Source organism: Mobula birostris, chromosome 3, assembly GCF_030028105.1.
Source record: "Mobula birostris isolate sMobBir1 chromosome 3, sMobBir1.hap1, whole genome shotgun sequence".
Taxonomy (NCBI): Eukaryota; Metazoa; Chordata; class Chondrichthyes; order Myliobatiformes; family Myliobatidae; genus Mobula; species Mobula birostris.
In genome coordinates, this window is record NC_092372.1 from 104888572 (window position 1) to 104909269 (window position 20698).

The 20698-nt window shown below is 39.5% G+C and overlaps 1 protein-coding gene across 3 annotated transcripts in view; it reads right to left on the minus strand.

Moving 5' to 3' along the window:
* Positions 1-6857: 6857 nt before the first annotated feature.
* Positions 6858-20698, minus strand: part of pde5ab (phosphodiesterase 5A, cGMP-specific, b) — a 119271-nt gene continuing 105430 nt past the window's right edge. For all 3 annotated transcript variants that reach the window (XM_072253155.1, XM_072253156.1, XM_072253154.1), the window contains exons 17-21: positions 18228-18305; positions 16421-16484; positions 10348-10422; positions 10113-10196; positions 6858-8109 (exon numbers count right to left, since the gene is read on the minus strand). In XM_072253155.1, the coding sequence (XP_072109256.1) occupies positions 7996-8109; positions 10113-10196; positions 10348-10422; positions 16421-16484; positions 18228-18305 (415 nt within the window). In that variant the 3' untranslated portion in view covers positions 6858-7995. The remainder of the gene's footprint in view (positions 8110-10112; positions 10197-10347; positions 10423-16420; positions 16485-18227; positions 18306-20698) is intronic.

Sequence of the window (20698 nt, forward strand, 5' to 3'; positions counted from 1 at the left end):
TTTCTTTAGCTAGAGAGTGGTGAATCTGTAGAATGCATTGCCACAGGTGGCTGTGGATGCTAAGTCATTAAGTATATTTAAGGCAGAGGTTGATAGATTCTTGATTTATCAGGGAATGACGAAATGGAGCAGATTCCATGGGCCAAATAGCCTAATTCTGCTCCTATGTTTTATAGACTTATGTGGAGGCTTCATGTAAGCAATGGGATCTGGTGACTCCAATAGCTGTCTATATTCTTGACCTTCCACTGCACTTCCACACATCTACGGATGGAGTTCCTCAGAAGGCCTTTGAACATTACTGCCTTTAAACTCTTAATACATTTTCACCCAAAGGAAAAGTTAAACATGGGTGTAAATTTAAATTACCTTTCACCTTAATAGAAGCCAAAACTGCATGCATTATTTGAACTTTACGGGACACTAGTGCGACTTATAGAACATAGGCTATGAAACAGCACAGGAACAGGCTATTTGGTCCACAATGATGTGCTGAACCAGCTAAAAAGTAAATCAAAATCCTAAAAAAGTTAATCTCTCCATCTTCCTTACATCCATGTGCCTATCTAAACATCTTAAAAGCCTCTGTTGTATTTACCACAATCACCATACCAGGCAGTGCATTTCAGTCTCTGAGTAAAAAACTTACCCCTCATCCACTTTGAACCTACTCCCTCTCACCTTCAATGTTTGCCCTCTGGTATTAGACGTTTCTACCCTGGGAAAAAGATACTCCATGTCTACTCTATCTATATCTCTCATAATCTTATAAACCTCTATCAGATCTCCCCTCAGCATCTGCCAGTCCAGAGAAAACAACCCAAGTTGGTGCAGGCTCTCATAGTACATGCCCTCTGAAAAAAGCAGCATCCTGGTAATCTTCTTCTGCGCCCTCTCCAAAGCCTCGACATCCTTCTTACAGTGGGGCGACCAGAACTATGCAATACTCCAGATGTGACCTAACCAAAGTCTAATAAAGTTGCAACATAACTCTTGACTTTGAACTCAATGCCTTGACTAATTAAGGCAAGGATTCCATAAGTCTTCTTAACCACCATATTGACATGTGTAGTCACTTTCAAGGTGCTATGAACTTGGACCCAAGATCTCTCTGCTCAGCAACACTGTTAAGAGTCTTGTCCTTAACACTACTGTCTCCTTGCATTTGCCCTACTAAGGTGCAATGCCTCACATTTATCTGGGATAAACACCATCTGCTATTTCTGTGCCCATATCTACAACGGATCTACATCACATTGTATTGTTTGCCAGTACTCCACTTTATCCACATCTCCACCAATCTTGGTATCATCTGCTAACTTACTAACCCACTCATCTACATTTAAATCCATTTCATTTATATATATATATATATATCATTAACAGCAAAGGTCCCAACACAGATCCCTGCAGAACACCACTAATTACAGACCTCCAGCTCGAATGGGTCCTTTCGACTATTACCCTCTGTCTTCTATGTGTGAGCCAGTTCTGCATCCAAATAGCCAAATAGCTAGTGAACCCATGCATCTTAAACTTCTCGATTAACCTCCCATGAGTGACTTTGTCAAACGCCTATATAAAATCCATGTTCAACATACACAGATCTACCTTCATCAATCTCTCTCGTCACCTTGTCAAAAAACTCAATCAAGTTTTTAAGGCACGACTTGCCTCACACAGAGCCATACTGGCTCTCCCTAATATTTAGGCCATGGGTTTCCAAATGCTCATGTATTCTACCTCTAAGATTATTTTTCCAGAAATTACCCTACAATTGATGTGAGACTCAATGGTCCAGGATTTTCACTTGTTCCCTTCTTAAATAGAGGTACAATATTAGACACTCATCAGTCCCCCAGGACCTCATTGGTGCCTAGAGAAGACATGGCTCCAGCACTTAACTTTTGCCTCCCTTAATAACCTAGGGTAAATCCCTTCAGGCCCTGGGGACTTGACCATATTAGTACTCATTAGGAGACACAATATTTCCTCCTCCTTGACTTCTAAACACCCTAAAATATTGATACACTCAGCACTGATCTACTGGTCTTCCATGTATTTTTCCTTGGTAAGTACTGAAGTAAAATATTCATTTAGGACCTCACTCCATTCTTTGCATCTAAGCAAATGATTCTCTCTTGATCTTTGAGTGATCCCACCCTCTCCCTAGTTATCCTCTTGTTCTAGATGTATGTATAGAATGCCTTGAGATTCACCTTAATTCTACATGCCAAGGACTTTTCATGGCCCCTTCTGGATTTCCTAATTCCCTTGATTCCTTTTCTGTCTTCTTTAAAATGCTCAGGTGTCCCAGTTGATCCTAACTTGTGAAGCTTTACATACTTTTCCTTTTTCTTCTTGAATAAATTCATCACCTTTCTGGACATCCAAGGTTCTCTTAACTTTCTATCCCTGTCCTTCCTTCTAACAGGGACATACCTTCCCAGTACTCTATGCAATTGATCTTAATACCCTCCACATGTCTTAATGTGGCCTTGCCAGAAATAGTTCCCAATTAACTCTCCTTAGTTCCTGCCTAATGCTTTCATAATTTGTCCTACTCCAGTTTAAGGCTCTCCTGCAAGGACCATACCTATCTTTATCTATACCTATTCTGAAAGTTAAGTAGTTGCGATCACTGTTTCCCAATAGTTCACCCACTGAAAGGTCAGTCATTTGGCCAGGCTCATTACCCAACCCTACATCCTGTATAGCCCCTCCTCTCATTTGGCCATCCACATGTTGAAACACTCCTGGATACACTTGACAAATTCTGCTCCATCTAAACCCTTTGCACTTTATATTAAAGTTCCAGTTTATACTAGGGAAGTTGAAACCCCACATGACAACCATCAGTGTGATTGCATCCTTCCTATTCTTGAGTTCTACCCAAATGGACTCAGTGTTTGAACCCTCCAATATGTCTCTCCTGAGTGCAGCTGGAATATTGTCCCTGATTAGCAATGCAACATCACCCCTCCCCCACCCTCACACCTTTACCTCTTTCTCTATCTTTTCTACAACTTCGAAAACTTGGTGCGTTAATCACCCATCCCTGCCCCTATCTCAACCAAGTTTCCGTAATGGCCACATCATAGTTCCATGTACTGCTCTAAGTTCATCACCTTCGCCCATAATACTCCTACCATTGAAATACACACACTTTAAATTATCTGTGGCATCATAGCTGTTATTTTGATTTTGCCTATCAATACATCTACCTTCCTGTCTGATTCTTCACTTACTGACCCAGTGCTCTGGTTCCCAGCCCTCTGCAAAACTGTTTAAACCCTCCCAGGTAGCATTACCAAAACTCCTGGCCAGGATATTGGTTCCTCTCCAACTCAGGTCAACCTATCCCCCTGCATCATCTCCTCAGTGTTATCAATGTTATTCATCTGTGCTACCAGCTCATCCCTACCTGCACTCGCCTATGGCATTGGGAGTAACTCAGACATTATACCTAGGAGCTCCTTTGTTTCAGCCTCTTTCCTAACTCCCTATGTTCATTGAGTAGGATCTTTTCCCCATTTCTGCCTGTGTCATTGGTGCCAATATGCACCACAACCTCTGGCTGTTCACCCTCCCCCTTGAGAATATTCTGCAGCTGCAAGGATCCATCCTGTATCCTAGCAGCTGAGAGGCAATACAGCATCTTGGTGTCTCTTTTGCAGCCACAGAAACTCCTGTCTGTCTCCCTAACTCTCCTATCACTACTGCACTGTTTGACTTTACCCTTCTGTGGCTGCAAAAGAGACACCAGGATGGTGTGTTGCCTCCCAGCTGCTAGAATCCAGGATGTATCCTTGAAGCTGCAGAATATTCTCAAGGGGGAAGCTAAACTAAAAGTCCTTTGGATCTTCCAACTGTATGGTATGCTGCTGCAGTTAGTTGTCATTACCCACCAGGATATTCAAGGGAACATTGCAACATTGTTCAGAAATGTTAACCATAATGATAAATAATTGGCCAACCTTTTATGTTCAGGAGGAGACAAAAATAAAGATGGGAAGAACAGGAAGTTGATATTCAGGATCAGTTTTGATGTTAGATGCCAAATTAATGCCAACTCAAGGTATTTTTGTGAATTTCTAGCAGATACAGAATAATACATCTCACAATTTGGTAATGATGTGGCTTAATTATTCAAGACAGTGGATCTTGAATTATTGGAATACAAATATTGCAGTAGTCAGATCATGCTGATGCAATAATTTATATGATATAAATGATCATGGTGGATGGGTGAAGAAGAACTTGTACCGGACTATTGAAATGATGGCAAAAGGAATGCTTAATTGATTTATTTCTGTAATAAGTCTTCTACAATCTCAGCGAGTGAATGTTGGCAATACTGGGAGTAATTACTGAGTTCAGAAGCACAGGCACTGAATGAGCAAATTGTTTCCATGTGTAAGATATTGATGGATCTTAAATTCTGCTGTGCTAATCCCCCATTCAGGAACGTGATACTTCATGAGAATCCTGAGTCGAATCTTTTCAATGAAGAGATAAGTCACTCTCGAGTACTGTGGCCATTACCTCCTGAAACATCCAGGATGTTGGAAACTCACCTATGCTAGTGATGTGCTCAGGGTGACAGGATCAGTACTGTTTATATTGAGAAGTCATTATCTCATACTTGTGAAATCTTGCCACATCAGCACAAACATGTCTGTCAGCTGCAACTTGATGCAAGACAACATTGTTCACTCCATTATAAAGGAATTGCTACTGAAGCTGAACATTAAAGAGCATACCACATGAGGTAGGGGAAGATCACTGATGGAAATGGCTGGGCCAATGAAACTCACTTGAGCAATCCCTAGAGTAACATTCTGGTTAGCATTGTTGAGTTTCTGACAATTGCACCATTCCTTTTGGTTAGGTCTTCTTCATCGTCTTTCTGGTCAATCCCTTGGGTTGAGCTTGCCTTTCTTCCACTTCTCATTGTAAGGGTTCTGAGATGACCAGTGAGGGAAATGTCCAAAGCTAGACAACAATAACAGTTTCTTTTCAACCCTATTGACCTCTGTTGCATTCAGAATTATTTATATTATATTCAGTCAAAGCAGCCTTAATGCTTTTTCTTCACTGTGATCTCTTGTTCAAAAATACAATGAGGTCAGTTACTTCCATTTTCAGGCATCACTGTGCCCTCATGAAAAAAATGCCAAATTATATTGAGTTTCATGCCATTAATCTTTGGTCATCCTGCAACTATAAGATTTACGAAATGCAAACACGAGGAAATCTGCAGATGCTGGAAATTCAAGCAACACACACAAAAAATGCTGGTGAACGCAAAAGGCCAGGCGTCATCTATAGGAAGAGGTACAGTCGACGTTTCGGGCCAAGGTCTCAGCCCGAAACGTCGATTGTACCTCTTCCTATAGATGCTGCCTGGCCTGCTGCGTTCACCAGATTTATGAAATGTATCATTCTGGTCCATGAGGAACTGTGCTGAATCTAACTGCACCATAGCTCTTTTGAAATTTAGATTTCACAAAAGTTACAAATAATCTAAATCTAAATTAAACAGTATTTATTGTTAGTTTTGTGACTTAGAAATACAACGCTGAACACTGATGCCACTGATGTTATGGAAAATTTCATCAGGTACTGCCATTCTTACAGTGTCCCATTAATGCAGAAACCATGTAACTGTTTGACAACTTATTGTACTACAGATGTAATATATGAAAATAATTAATATTTGCCCAGCAGAATATATTTAAAATTACCCCTTTAAATCTATTCAACAAATTGATCACACTGTTTGATCACATATGAGACTCTCACCAGGATGCCCTTATGAAACATTCCAACATTTTTGGCCAATCTTAACTTCAGAGTTGCATCTGCAATCAAGAGTTCTCTTCCTCTTAGTAACAGTTTGAGAATTAATTGTTTCTTCAAGTTTCATGAATTAGAAAAGTGATTAATCAATGTATGAACCAATTTAAGATGATTTTAAAATGACATTCTTCACCTATATTCTACAGGAAGATTTGGAAGTAGCAACTCAGTAGAGGAAAGTGTCACAAGGTTCTAGAATAACATTAACCATGAATTACTTTAGAATTGTGAATTAAATTTATAGATATTATTCACTACTGCTGTTTCGGCATAATTGAAAGAACCTCTTTAGTGTTGCTATTTACTAACTGTTGCGTTAAATCATACACTTGTAAGTAGCCATGAGTTATCTAGGTTATGACTTATAACTAAATTAATTTCAATGTTATATACATGGTAGCTTAATACTATAGTATTACCATTCGAGGAATATCTTTATTGAATGATTTCTACCTACTACAGAAGACAGACTACTAAGAATGGGAAAAGCCACAAGGCATCTTACATCTTGGTTAACGTCAAAGAGGCATTATATTGAGTAATAGCAAGCATACTGCTGCAAACAACCATTGCACCATCCACCTATTCTTATTCTGGGTGTTTTACCTAAACTGAGAAACTTTTCCTTATTTCTGGTAGTTCACACTGATTTGTTTATGAGAGCTGGTGTGATGGAATACACGTCTGCTTTTTATTTTCTTCTTCATATTTCAAAATGAAAGAGTGTTCCGTGTATCAAATTAATTATTTCAGTTAATTCCTCTCTGTCCCTAGGTTTTGACACTGAACAAGATCTTTCACTTGCCCTGGAAAATGACGAGTAAAGGTGCCTCTATCCATAATGAATTTTAAAAGTTGCCTGGAATTTAACCCTGCACAATAATATCACATTTCCTTAGGAGGCTGGGCTCATGTGAATTTTATCATTGAACTGAGCTAATTATTTCAAATACAAACGTGTATATAAAGATTTACAATGGACAGTAAGTGATTAATTGACACAGTTTATAAAATGAATTGGTTAGATCACTAATCTTGAGTTCCCAATGGGAAACCACACTTGAGAGTAGTCTGGTTAGCGAATAAAGTCATGGCACCAGTATTAATAACTTGCATTACAGCTATTTTGGCATTTGTCATAAGTTGGCATTTATAACTAAACTAAATACAATTTGTGTAGACACTGAGCAAAAACATCTTCACGATCTCATTGGTTACAATATACAAAATTGCAAAATAAATTGTTATGCTGTTTTGCTCCAGCCTTGCATTCCCACAGCAAACATTAAAATATATATACCTTGAAATTGTTAACATGCTATCCAAAATAAAACTACTGGAAATGCCATCAAATGTGGCAACATACTTATATAAAACCAGACTGTCATTTTTCCATCATGCAAGATCAAAAGATAAACAGAATTTTGTGTACCATAATCTTAGTACTTTTAAATAATACGTGAATATGTTCAATGGAAGCCAAAGAATTAATTAAAAAGAAAAAGTGCTCTTATCTAGGGAAATCGTACATTCTAGGCCAGGCTGCTGCTTTTCTTTCATTCACTAAAGATGAACATCCAATAAAAATTGCATATTCAAGTACACAGTGAAAACTTCACAGAAAATTTGTGCATGTGAAGAAGTAACTTGATAGTCAAACCACTTTAAGCAACTGAACTTCAATAAGCCAGAGTTACTTATAAAAAGTGATTAATCAATGTGCAAATATGTGTCAGGTTATCATGGTGTTTTTGAATAATCATTGATCAGTGCATTTACTGTATGTTTGACCTCCACATTTAAATATAAACTAAGTATTATTAACATGCTTGCTACATGAACATTATCAGGGCAATTTTGTAAGTTGGCTACTTTAAGATGAAAAAAACGATTGCCTTTTCATTCCCTGACTATCAGGTACATTCAACAGGTACAAACAACAGGTACATTCAGCAGATGGAGGTTATTTTGTGGTCTGTATTCGTGATAAAAATGAAATTTAAAAGAACAGCTTATCAAAGTGGAATTGGATATAACCCCACTAGTAATGAGTACTGAAAATATTTACTACTCTTTTTTAGGGCTTTCTAACTCCAAATTTACACCAAATTTCTGCTTTCTCATCTCTGCATGTCATTTCTTTTCTCCATTCATCAGATTTTGTGCTGCTAGCATTTCCCAGTTCCTTCGGTTACCTCTGCAGCCTTCAAGCAATGGGAGACAAGCTTCAGAAATTGTTGCCAGAGCCTAGCAAAGCAAATAAAAAAGGGAAAATTAAGTGCAGTAAATCAGCAAAGTACAATTAAGCGTGGAAACTTTTTAACTAATAACTGCACATCAGATTAATGCCAAAATCCAAATTTAGCTAAGTGAATATCCTTGGAATTTGGATTTGGATAACAGATGTCTGAATGTTAAAGACTAGAATGGTGCAAAAAGTACTCACATGGGCTTGATTCAACTTTATTTCTAGCTTCCTTGCAGGATATTTGCTGAATATCTATTATCTTGCAAGCAACTCTGCCTATCAAATCATGCATATTTTAATTTCCTAAGAAGTACAGATATCAGCCTGTTCTCAATGATGGTACTCTTTCATCAGCGTGGAGTGTATACTTCAAGCCTCATTCCAGGACTTCATCATAAAAATCCCAGTCAAACTCAATTGGTGAACTGTCAATTGTCTTAATTTTTACATAAGATATTGAACCAAAGTTTTCTCTCATCTGTTAGGTGTATACAAAAGATCCAATGGAACTACCTGAAGGACAACAGTACAGTATTGTTATTCTGGCCAATTTGTTCAAGGCTAAATAGCCAATGCTTGATATGGCAACTTCTTCCCCTTCCTACAGTACTGAAAGTGTGTAACAAAACATTAATTTCAATGCTGTTGGGCGGGGGGTGGGGGGGAGACATGCTATGTGGAAAGTAGAAGCTATGTTCCTCAACATTAAAATGATTACAGGATTCTTCCTTTATTGCTGAGCCAAAACTCTTGAACTTCTTACCTAAAAATACACTGGGAATATTTTTAACATATGGACAACAGTGGTTCAAGATCATCTAGGTTGATTAATATATGAAATCTCGTACCCTCAGAATATCTTTCCAAAAAGGTATTTTTAAAAGTACTTAAATTGCATGAATGTTGAACTGTTTTCAATTTTGTGTTTTATATTCTGTGTTTTTGCTCTTTTTTGTTGCATATGCATGATTTTTTATGTGTGTGGGAGGCAGGTTCAATGTTTTTCTTTTACAGGTTCCATGGCTTTCTTTGTTTCATGGCTCTCTGTGGGAAAGACAAATCTCAGGGTTGTATATCGCATACATACTTCGATAATAAATGTACTTTGAATCTTTGAACTTTGTACTGTTCTGCAGCATCATGGGTTTGTGAAAAGACACAATAAGTATTTGTAAGTATCTGATATAAATAATGTTTTTAACAATTTGCACAGGATAGATGTTTATGCTTTAGTGTAAAATAAATGATTGGAGATTTTTTGAAAAAAACATTCCACTACCACCTTATTAGATGCACACAGTAGATGGCAATCAGGCTGTTTATGTTCAAGAACCGGTATCTGTAGCCAACCTAAAAATGCAACAATCTAATTTCTGGTCCTATTTTTGGAAGAGATGATGTGGGATATCTGTATCCCTATTAACTAATGCGAGGAATGAAGAGTTACATTTAACATATGTTTTCACTATCCTGGAGAAAATTTTCTGTAAATTGTTACTGTTCAACAATTATCTAAACCCCTATTAATAAAAAGCTTTTAACATAATTCATTTTCAGTCTTAGTAGAAATATACAGTATACTGCAAGCCTTCGCTAATCACTTGAGAATCTGAGCAAGAAATCGAACACATCTTTTTTCTTTTATTTAAAAGATCCAGAAAATAACACACAGAAATCCAACAATATGCAGAATTCTACAAACTGAGCATGAGTATTTTGAGTTTGTCTGTATATAGCTTTGCTCTAAAAGTGTAGAAGCCAATTTGTTCAAGACTAAATAGCCAGTGCTCTAGATGGCAACGTCTTTCACCACCAAACCATCCCCAGATCACCCACTGTGCACTGCGATTTTGCTGGAGTTAGAACTTAATTATTTGCAAGGTTTAGCAATAAATAGCGGGGAATTTACAGAAAGATAAGGGAACAAACACTTTATAATGTAACTGCAGGCAAATGCTTGTAATAAAGGTTAGAAAGGATATGAAATAAAGGGAAAAGTTACCTCATATAGTTGAATACAGATTGCATCAATGAATCCAACCTGCATGCTAGGGATCTGATCACGTTTTTCTCTGTTCATTAAATCCTTCAAATGGAAATTTTAAAAACATCACAATCATTATTTATTTTCGTTCCTTACGGAGAAACAAATTTGTATAGGATAGTAGCAGAAATTTTAGGTTTCAGAAGTATATCTTGTTTTTTATTTATAGAAATTATTTAAATTTGATACATACAATGGGTTCGATGTTTAACTCTTCCCTTTCCTTGTCACCTTGTTGAAAAAACTCTGTTGCTACAAGCTCAGCTGTCTGTAAAACACAATGTAACATAGTCTGTAATGCTGACTGGCTTTGAAATACCAAGGGCATGATGTAGCTGTATTCAAAAGGCGAATTAACCCATCATAAGCTATTGCAACACATTGCCACAAATATTAATAGCTGGCATATATCACAAGGGTTGTTGAATTGGCTAGGACTGCTTTTATTTCAAAGGTTGGCTCAAAGATAACTAGGGCAGGATTAGGAATGTCAAGCTCAATTGACGACCTTTAGTTATGAAATGGTGGTTGGAAAGAGCTACCCAGTTGTGGAAGAGGATAAAAATATTTTATTTATACAGCCTTATGATTTAATGATGTTCAAGAAGAAGTAAACTAAAAAGCAAACATGATTTGGAAATAAATGGTAAGTAAGGTACATTTGCAGAGAAAGTAAGAGCTAAACTGTCAAGGGTAAATAAAACTTTTAAAAAATCATAGCACTGCAAGTTAGAAATACTCTGAATTTCAGACAGAATTGACAAATGGTCTTGGACCTGAAACATTAATTGTATGTTTCTGTAAAGGCTGCCCAATCTTTTGACTATATCTAACTATTTTTGTTTTAAGCTGTCAGGAGGATGGTGTTTCATCAGACCAAGAAAAATCTGAGACAGTAGCGACATGAAAGACTGTAATGCTGGATTTTGGAGCAAAAAGTGCTGGAGGAACTCAGTGAGTCAGACTAAATCTCTGAAGGGAATAAGAACGCAATATTTAGACTTGAGACAATTCTTCTGAACTGCAGCCACTGTCCTGGCTGCCTCTAGGTCAGCACTTCCAGTACTCCATTCTGCCACTTTTTCCCTGTTGCTGATTACCACAATCCACCAGATCTCCTGTATCACCTCAATCCATATACCACCCCAAACCTCTCAACCTCTCTCCTCTGCTCCCTTCCCCCACGCTCTCCACCCATTACCCTCTCCTGATCCTGTGCCAGACTCTAGTTCCACCTCCTGCCATGTTTTCACTTTGCCCTCTGACCCCCTCTTTCAGAGTGGTCCATCTTCAACAAGGCCTCACCTTCATACTCTGCTACACCCCAATAAGTTCTGGGCCCACCATGATTCAAACCTTTCTTCTCTGATACTAAATACAGGTTGACCTTCTATAATCCGACACCACTGGGACCTGAGGAGTGCCGGATTAGTGAAAATCCGGCACTCCTCAGATCTTGACCCGGATCTGGGCCATACCCTCCAAATATCTGGACCTGCATCTTGGTTTTTTTTGCACTACCTTACTTTCCATTTTTCTATTTTCTATTTATGATTTATAATTTAAATTTTTAATATTTACTATCAATTTGTAATCCAGGGAGCGAGAAGCGCAGAATCAAATATCGCTATGATGATTGTACGTTCTAGTATCAATTGTTTGGCGACTATAAAGTATAAAATGCCGAATTACAGAAGGATCACATTAAGCAATAGCTAACTGCCTCATCATACCTTTAAAATATCAAAGGAGTCAAAGGTTCATTTAATGTCAGAGAAATGTATATAATGTACATCCTGAAATGCGTTTTCTTTGCAACTATCTGCAAAAACAGAGGAGTGCCCCAAATAATGAACGACAGTTAAATGTTAGAACCCCGAAGATCCCCCCCTGCTCCCCTCCCTCCCTCCCGCGCGTAAGTGGCAGCGAGCAACAATTCCCCCTCCCCACCAGTAAAAAATAAAGCACATCCACTACCAGTGCTCAAGTGTGAGCTAAGTGATAGCAAAGACACCGACTTGCAGTTACCTCAGAGACTACATTGCACTCACAGTTACTGAGCGAATCCTCACTAGTTTCTTTTCCTCCGTTTAGTAATATGCCTAAATTCAGTGGGTCGCCATGTCTGATCTGAGGTCATAGGCAGAAGAGAACGGAGTGCTGGCTGGGCGACGCTGGAGGGCAGTGCGCGACTGCCAGCAGGCGGGCGAGAAGGCGGACAGACCCAGCACACGCCAGCTCCCCAGTCACTGGCGGGTGATACGGGCGGGTGCTGGGCAGCCGCACCTCATGCAAATGATATTAATAAATGCAGGAAAACAAGCAGGAATCGCCTGTCTGTGCTTACAAGAGCACGCCAACATGTGAACAGATCTAGCGCCAACCAAAACAGATTGGTACGGTGACCCAGGAAATTTAAAATCATAGTTGCGCGGAAAATTTGAAATCAGTGTGAATTATTGAAGGAACCGGATTACTGGTAGTTGGATTACTGAAAGTCGACCTGTATATGAAATAAACCTTTGAAGTTTCAGTCACTAGTGCAAGTGCACCAACCACCACCTGTACTTAGCTCCATTCAATGAATCTGCAGCTAATACTCTGCCACACACCTAGGGTTAAGTGAATTCACTCTCTAAAGTTTTCAGATTTTTTGGAATTTCAATAGTACTGCAATAATTCAATAGTAATGGGGAGGGTTTAATCTAGTGGATAGGAACCAGTGATAGGTTGAGGATGGGGTAGTTGGTATACAGGTGGGTGCAGTATGTAGAGAGATTGTGAGGAAGGACAGGCTGTCGAAAGGGTAAAATTGCAGTCAGTGAGATGAGCGGATGTGTGTCTATTTTAATGTAAGATGGATCAGGAACAATGGTGATGAACTTAGAGCACCGGTCCATTTATAGAACTACAATATTATGGCCAATACGGAGACTTGGCTGTCACAAAGGCAGGAATAGCTGCTGGATGTCCAGGGGGTTTAGATGTTTCAAAAGGGAGTAGGGAAAGTCCTGAGAATTATTGCTCAATGAGTCTTACTTCAGTGGTAGGGAAACTATTACAGAAGACTCTTGGAGACAGGATTTACGATCAGTTAGAGATGCATAGTCTGATTAGGGATAATCAGCATGAGTTTTTCCCAGAATGGAATTAGCTAATACAAGGGGCATAATTTTAAAGTGATTGGAGGAAAATACAGGGGCAATGTCAGAGTAAACTTTTTTGCACAGATGTGCTAGCTGTGTGGAATGTCATGTCAAGGGTGGTGGTAGAGGCAGGTATAGACAATAGACAATAGGTGCAGGAGTAGGCCATTCGGCCCTTCCAGCCAGCACTGCCATTCACTGTGATCATGGCTGATTATCCACAATCAGTACCCCGTTCCTGCCTTCTCCCCATATCCCTTGACTCTGCTATCATTAAGAGCTCTACCTAACTCTTTTTCGAAAGCATTCAGAGAATTGGCCTCCACTGCCTTCTGAGGCAGAGCATTCCACAGATCCACAACCCTCTGGGTGAAAAAGTTTTTCCTCAACTCCGTTCTAAACGGCCTACCCCTTATTCTCAAATTGTGGCCTCTGGTTCTGGACTCCCCCAACATCGGGGACATGTTTCCTGCCTCTAGCATGTCCAATCCCTCAATAATCTTATATGTTTCAATCAGATCCCCTCTCATCCTTCTAAATTCCAGTGTATACAAGCCCAGTCACTCCAATCTTTCAACATATGACAGTACCTCACCTCGGGAATTAACCCCGTGAACCTATGCTGCACTCCCTCAATAGCTAGGATGTCCTTCCTCAAATTTGGAGACCAAAACTGTACACAATATTCCAGGTGTGGTCTCACCAGGGCCCTATACAACTGCAGAAGGACCTCTTTGCTCCTATACTCAACTCCCTTTATTATGAAGGCCAACATGCCATTAACTTTCTTCACTGCCTGCCGTTCCTGCATGCTTACTTTTAGTGACTGATGAACAAGGACACCTAGATCTCGTTGTCCTTCCCCTTTTCCTAACTTGACACCATTCAAATAGTAATCTGCCTTCCTGTTCTTGCCACCAAAGTGGATAACCTCACATTTATCTACATTAAACTGCATCTGCCATGCATCTGCCCACTCACCCAACCTGTCCAAGTCATCCTGCATTATCTCAACATCCTCCGCACATTTCACACTGCCACCTAGCTTTGTGTCATCTGCAAATTTGCTAATGTTACTTTTAATCCCTTCATCTAAATCATTAATATATATTGTAAATAGCTAAGGTCCCAGCACCGAGCCTTGCGGTACCCCACTAGTCACCACCTGCCATTCTGAAAGGGACTCGTTAACCCCTACTCTTTGCTTCCTGTCTGCCAACCAATTTTCTATCCATGTCAGTACTGTACCCCCAATACCCTGTGCTCTAATTTTGCCCACTAATCTCCTATGTGGGACCTTATCAAAGGCTTTCTGAAAGTCCAGGTACACTACATCCACTGGCTCTCCCTTGTCCATTTTCATAGGTACATCCTCAAAAAAATTCCAGAAGATTAGTCAAGCATGATTTCCCCTTCGTAAATCCACGTTGACTTGGACCGATCCTGTTACTGCTATCCAAATGTGCCGCTATTTCATCCTTTATAATTGACTCCAGCATCTTCCCCACCACGGATGTCAGGCTAACTGGTCTATAATTCCCTGTTTTCTTTCTCCCTCCTTTCTTAAAAAGTGGGATAACATTAGCTACCCTCTAGTCCTCAGGAACTGATCCTGAATCTATAGAACATTGGAAGATGATTACCAATGCGTCCGCGATTTCTAGAGCCACTTCCTTAAGTACCCTGGGGTGCAGATCATCAGGCCCTGGGGATTTATCAGCCTTCAGTCCCATCAGTCTATCCAACACCATTTTCTGCCTAATGTGAATCTCCTTCAGTTCCTCTGTTACCCTAGGTCCTCTGGCCACTATTACATCTGGGAGATTGTTTGTGTCTTCCCCAGTGAAGACAGATCCAAAGTACCTGTTCAACTCATCTGCCATTTCCTTGTTTCCCATAATAAATTCATCCGTTTCTGTCTTCAAGGGCCCAACTTTGGTCTTAACTAATTTTTTCCTCTTCAAATACTTAAAGAAGCTTTTACTATCCTCCTTTATATTCTTGGCTAGCTTGCCTTTGTAGCTCATCTTTTCTCCCCGTATTGCCTTTTTAGTTATCCTCTGTTGCTCTTCGAAGTTTCGCAATCCTCTGGCTTCCTGCTTATCTCTGCTTTTTTATACTGTCCTTGACTTCCCTTGTCAGCCACGGTTGGCCCTTACTCCTCTTAGAATATTTCTTCCTCTTTGGAATGAACTGATCCTGCACCTTCTGTATTACTCCCAGAAATAACTGTCATTGTTGTTCCACTGTCATCCCTGCTGGGGTATCTTTCCAGTCAACTTTGGCCAGCTCCTCCCTCATGGCTCCATACTCCCTGACACTTCTGATTTTACCTTCTCCCTCTCAAATTGTAGATTAAAACTTATCATATTATGGTCACTACCTCCTAATGGCTCCTTTACCTTGAGTTATGTTAGGGACAATAACGAAACTCTTAGATAATAGGCAGTTGGATGATAGAAAAATGTAGGACTATGTAGAAGGGAAGGATCAGATTGATCTTAGAGGAGGTTAAAAGATTAGAACAATCCTGTGGGCCAAAGGGCCTGTACTGTGTTGTACTTTCCTGTGTTTTATCAATTCCATAATGATAGAGACTCAATATTTGTTATTTCTATTTGTCAGTGCAGCTGATTGGCAGTAATTAATGCTTTTCACATTGTTAAATGTACTTAGACTTTTTGAGGGCTATTGAGTTCATGTAACTCAGTCAGTAACTGCAGGATTTTCCAAATCAGAATCACTTTTATTATCACCTATCAGAACAGTAAAAAGACATAAAACTATTATAAAAGAAAATTCTGCAGTCAAGCACCTGCGTTAGGGAACATCACAGGCATCAGCCCTCTCTAAGTTGAATTGGATAGCCTGGTCCTGAGACCTCTACCTTGCTGATCACCATTGGTCCCCTGCCTGGTATATATCAAATATTAATTTCATTTGCCCTTGAAATTGCTCTATTGCTTATAAACAAATGACAGGGAGATCACTGACCTTCCTGTTAATCTGATTGCATGATCTGAACTTTTATATCTATAAACCAAGTTTCCCAAAACAATATTGGTGTTCCACTCTCTCAGACATTTTTATAGGAAAGTACACGAATACTATCAGAATTACCTTTTGTTGAACGGGCCAAGGTTTGGTTATTGCGGACACATCACACGCTGTCATCAACATCGCCCTGTTAACGGTAGTGAAATTAAGTATAAAATTTCATTAAATACACTATATAAGACCATAAGACACAGGAGCAGAATTAGGCCTTTCAGTCCATCAAGTCTGCTCTGCTAGTCCATCATGGCTGATCCCAGATCCCACTCAACCTCATACACCTGCCTTCTCGCCATAATCTTTGATGCCCTGACCGACCAGGAGACTATCAACTTCCATTTTAGATACACCCATGGACTTGGCCTTTACTGAAGTCTGTGGCAGAGCATTCCAGATTCACTACTCCTTAGCTATAAAAAATTCTCCTTAACTCTGTTCTAAAAGGTCGCTCCTCAATTTTGAGGCTGTGCCCTCTAGTTCTGGATACTACCCCCACCCCCCGCCCCCCAAAAAACATCCTCTCCACATTCACCCTTTCTAGTCTTCAACATTCGGTAGATTTCAATGAGATTTCCCCTCCCCCCATTCTTCTAAATTCCAGTGAGTACATGCCTAAAGCTGCCAAATGCTCCTCATATGTTAACCCCTTCATTCCCAGAATCATCCTCATGAACCTTCTCTGGACTCTCTCCAAAAACAACACATCCTTTCTGAGATATGGGGCCCAAAACTGTTGACAATACTCCAAGTACAGCCTGATTAGATTCTTATAAATGCTCAGAATTATCTCCTTGATTTTATATTCTATTCCTCTTGAAATAAAGTATATGTTAATTAAAATTTCAACAGTGATTTTGCAGTCATTTAAACAACGATGGATAAGGAGTCTGTACGCACCCCACCCTGCCACCCCTACCATGGAACGTGTGGGTTTTCTCTGGTCCGTCAGTTTCAGTCTAAAGATATGCCAGGTAGGTTGACTGGTCATTGTAAATTGTCCCATGAGCAGGTTAGGTTTAATTGGGTTTGTTGAGGGTTGCTGGCATGGCTCAAAGGGCTGGAAGGGACTACTCTGAACTGTTGAGCTAAACAAACAAACAAATAAGTAAATACATTCCTCATGCTAGTACAACAGGCAATACTTTAAAATATGTTATTGAAGAATGTGTGAAGTTCTGATCAGGAAAGAAGTGGAGTCTTTGAGGAGGATTTTAAAAGAGGTTCACCAAGACGTTGCCTGAATTGGGGGGTTATTAGCAAAAAGAAGAGCTTGGACAAATTTGGATTGTATTCTCTGGAGTGTTGGTGCACCAGCCTGGCAGAAGTACATAACGTTATGACTCTCTATTTCTCCTCAAGATGATGTACGTACACATAATTTACTTACCAATACTTTAATTACTTGTACTTTTCTACAGAGCTCCTAACACTATTACTTTCCCTTTTTCAATATTTTATCATTTACAGGGTATTCTTACTTGAGAAGCATATTACATGACACTTTGTGTTAAACTGCTTCAGATATAGTCGCATTAATGCTCAGTCTCAATGTTTATTTTGTTATTTCTTGGTTTTGTCCTATTTTTTACCTGATCTTACTAGTATTTTTTTTCTAATTCATTACCTGTCCCAATGTTTCTTTCATTGGAAATATCAGTTTGACATCCTTAACCTACTTCATCTGGCCCACAGTCTATGTTATGTACGGAAGCAAATTTCAACTGATCTTAAACAATCTGATTGTTTAAAAATGGCATTGTCCTCCCTTTACTCCATTTTCTTTATCAAATCTGGCAACATTTTGGCACAATTAAATAATATTATTTTGACACAACATTTTGATGCATTGATGATACATAGGATTATTACTTACATTAACAGCTCTTTATGACTTTTATCTTCCCAGTTAAATTGATTAGTTTTCACCAAATCAAAAAATTCTTCTCTTCTCCTAAAAATAATTTTATCTGCATTAGATTCTATACAAATTGTCTCTTTCCATGCATCATTGTTAATTCAATAATCTTGGCATCTGTAGGGCAGGCAGCACATTCGTGGAATATTACACAAACAGGGTCTATAAAGGGAGGATCTCTTTCCAAGTACAACTAGACTGAAAAGACCAAAAAAAAAGCTCAGAAAAATCATCTTCATTTCAAATGTTGACCATGATCATGTCTAGACCTCTATCCATAACCTTCAACTCTGAACACTATCAATGTCAAGTTACAGATGAGACGGAATTTCCTCAAGTCTACAGATATGCATGAAATCATTTAGTTGGCTTCTATGAAAAATTCTATATCTTAGGCATCTCTGCATGGGTTGAGTGTGTCGAAATGCAGTCTTTGTATTATCTTTAATACTCAATTGAGAACAAAACTCCTCCTTTCAATTCATCAGGGAAACCTTCTCCTGTCTGCACATCACATCCATATGTGCTTCTCATGTTTTCCAGTGATGATTAAAATTTTGCAACAATTCCTGTGTCTGATTGTCATAGTCACTGTCATACTTTATTAATGCCAGGGGAAATTGGTTTTCGTTAAAGTTGCTCCATAAATAATAAATAGTAATAGAACCATAAATAGTTAAATAGTAATATGTAAATTATGCCAGGAAATTATGAAATAAGTCCAGGACCAGCCTATTGGCTCAGGGTGTCTGACCCTCCAAGGGAGGAGTTGTAAAGTTTGATGGCCACAGGCAGGAATGACTTCCTATGACGCTCAGTGCTGCATCTTGGTGGAATGAGTCTCTGGCTGAATGTACTCCTGTGCCCACCCAGTACATTATGTAGTGGATGGGAGACATTGACCAAGATGGCATGCAACTTAGACAGCATCCTCTTTTCAGACACCACCGTGAGAGAGTCCAGTTCCATCCCCACAACATCACTGGCCTTACGAATGAGTTTGTTGATTCTGTTGGTGTCTGCTACCCTCAGCCTGCCGCCCCAGCACACAACAGCAAACATGATAGCACTGGCCACCACAGACTCGTAGAACATCCTCAGCATCGTCCGGCAGATGTTAAAGGACCTCAATTTCCTCAGGAAATAGAGACGGCTCAGACCCTTCTTGTAGACAGCCTCAGTGTTCTTTGACCAGTCCAGTTTATTGTCAAGTCATATCCCCAGGTATTTGTAATCCTCCACCATGTCCACACAGACTGCCTGGATGGAAACAGGGGTCACCGGTACCTTAGCTCTCCTCAGGTCTACCATCAGCTCCTTAGTCTTTTTCACATTAAGCTGCAGATAATTCTGCTCACAGCATGTGACAAAGTTTCCTACCATAGCCCTGTACTCAGTCTCATCTCCCTTGCTGATGCATCCAACTATGGCAGAGTCATCCGAAAACTTCTGAAGATGTCAAGACTCTGTGCAGTAGTTGAAGTCCGAGGTGTAAATGGTGAAAAGAAAGGGAGACAAGACAGTCCCCTGTGGAGCCCCAGTGCTGCTGATCACTCTGTCGGACACACAGTGTTGCAAGCACACGTACTGTGGTCTGCCAGTCAGGTAATCAGGTAAAGAAAGGGTTAAATTTGATTCCTCCTTAGTATATGCTAAAATGCGTAACACAAAATGGAAGTTTGTAAAACAAACTTATGTTGGTCTGGGATGTGAAAAATTTTAGAAAGTACAAGGGACCTGGTGCACAACAATGTATCGAGAACAATGTGATTATTAGTCTATTGCCTGGAGATGTGCATGGATACACATACTTGAGATTATATATATATTGGTGAATATTTACCTCCGTACACATCTGTTGTCTCTGTTCAGTGCTTTTAAGGTGGTCTTGTACCCTTCCCCAGATTTGTGCTTCTCTAGTATCATTTCCCTGTCTTGTTTGGAATGCTCTTTTGTCTTCATTTTGATTTGGTCTGTTGAAAATCTACCATACTGCTAGACCTTACAGAGAGAGGAGGTATTTATTTAGGTGATCATCCAATTTTCTACATCAACAAATTGGGTGATCTGGGAAGATAATACTGTATATTGCACCAGAGGAAAGTTAGTATAGTAATTACAAAGGGGATGAATACTTTGACAGCCTCACAATTTTGGTTTTTGTTTTTTAAGTGAATTGTTGACAGGTTTTGGAATGTTTCTTTTGATTTGACATATGACTTGGATGGCTCAGGGGCAGGAATCATTACTTTGAGTGCCAAACTTTAGACGTTTCAGAAAGGACGGGGAGGGAGGCAAAAGAGGTGGGGGTGTGGAACTGTTGATCAGAGATAGTGTCACGGCTGCAGAAAAGGAGGAAGTCATGGAGGGATTGTCTGCAGAGTCTCTGTGGGTGGAAGTTAGGAACAGGGAAGGGTCAATTACTCCAC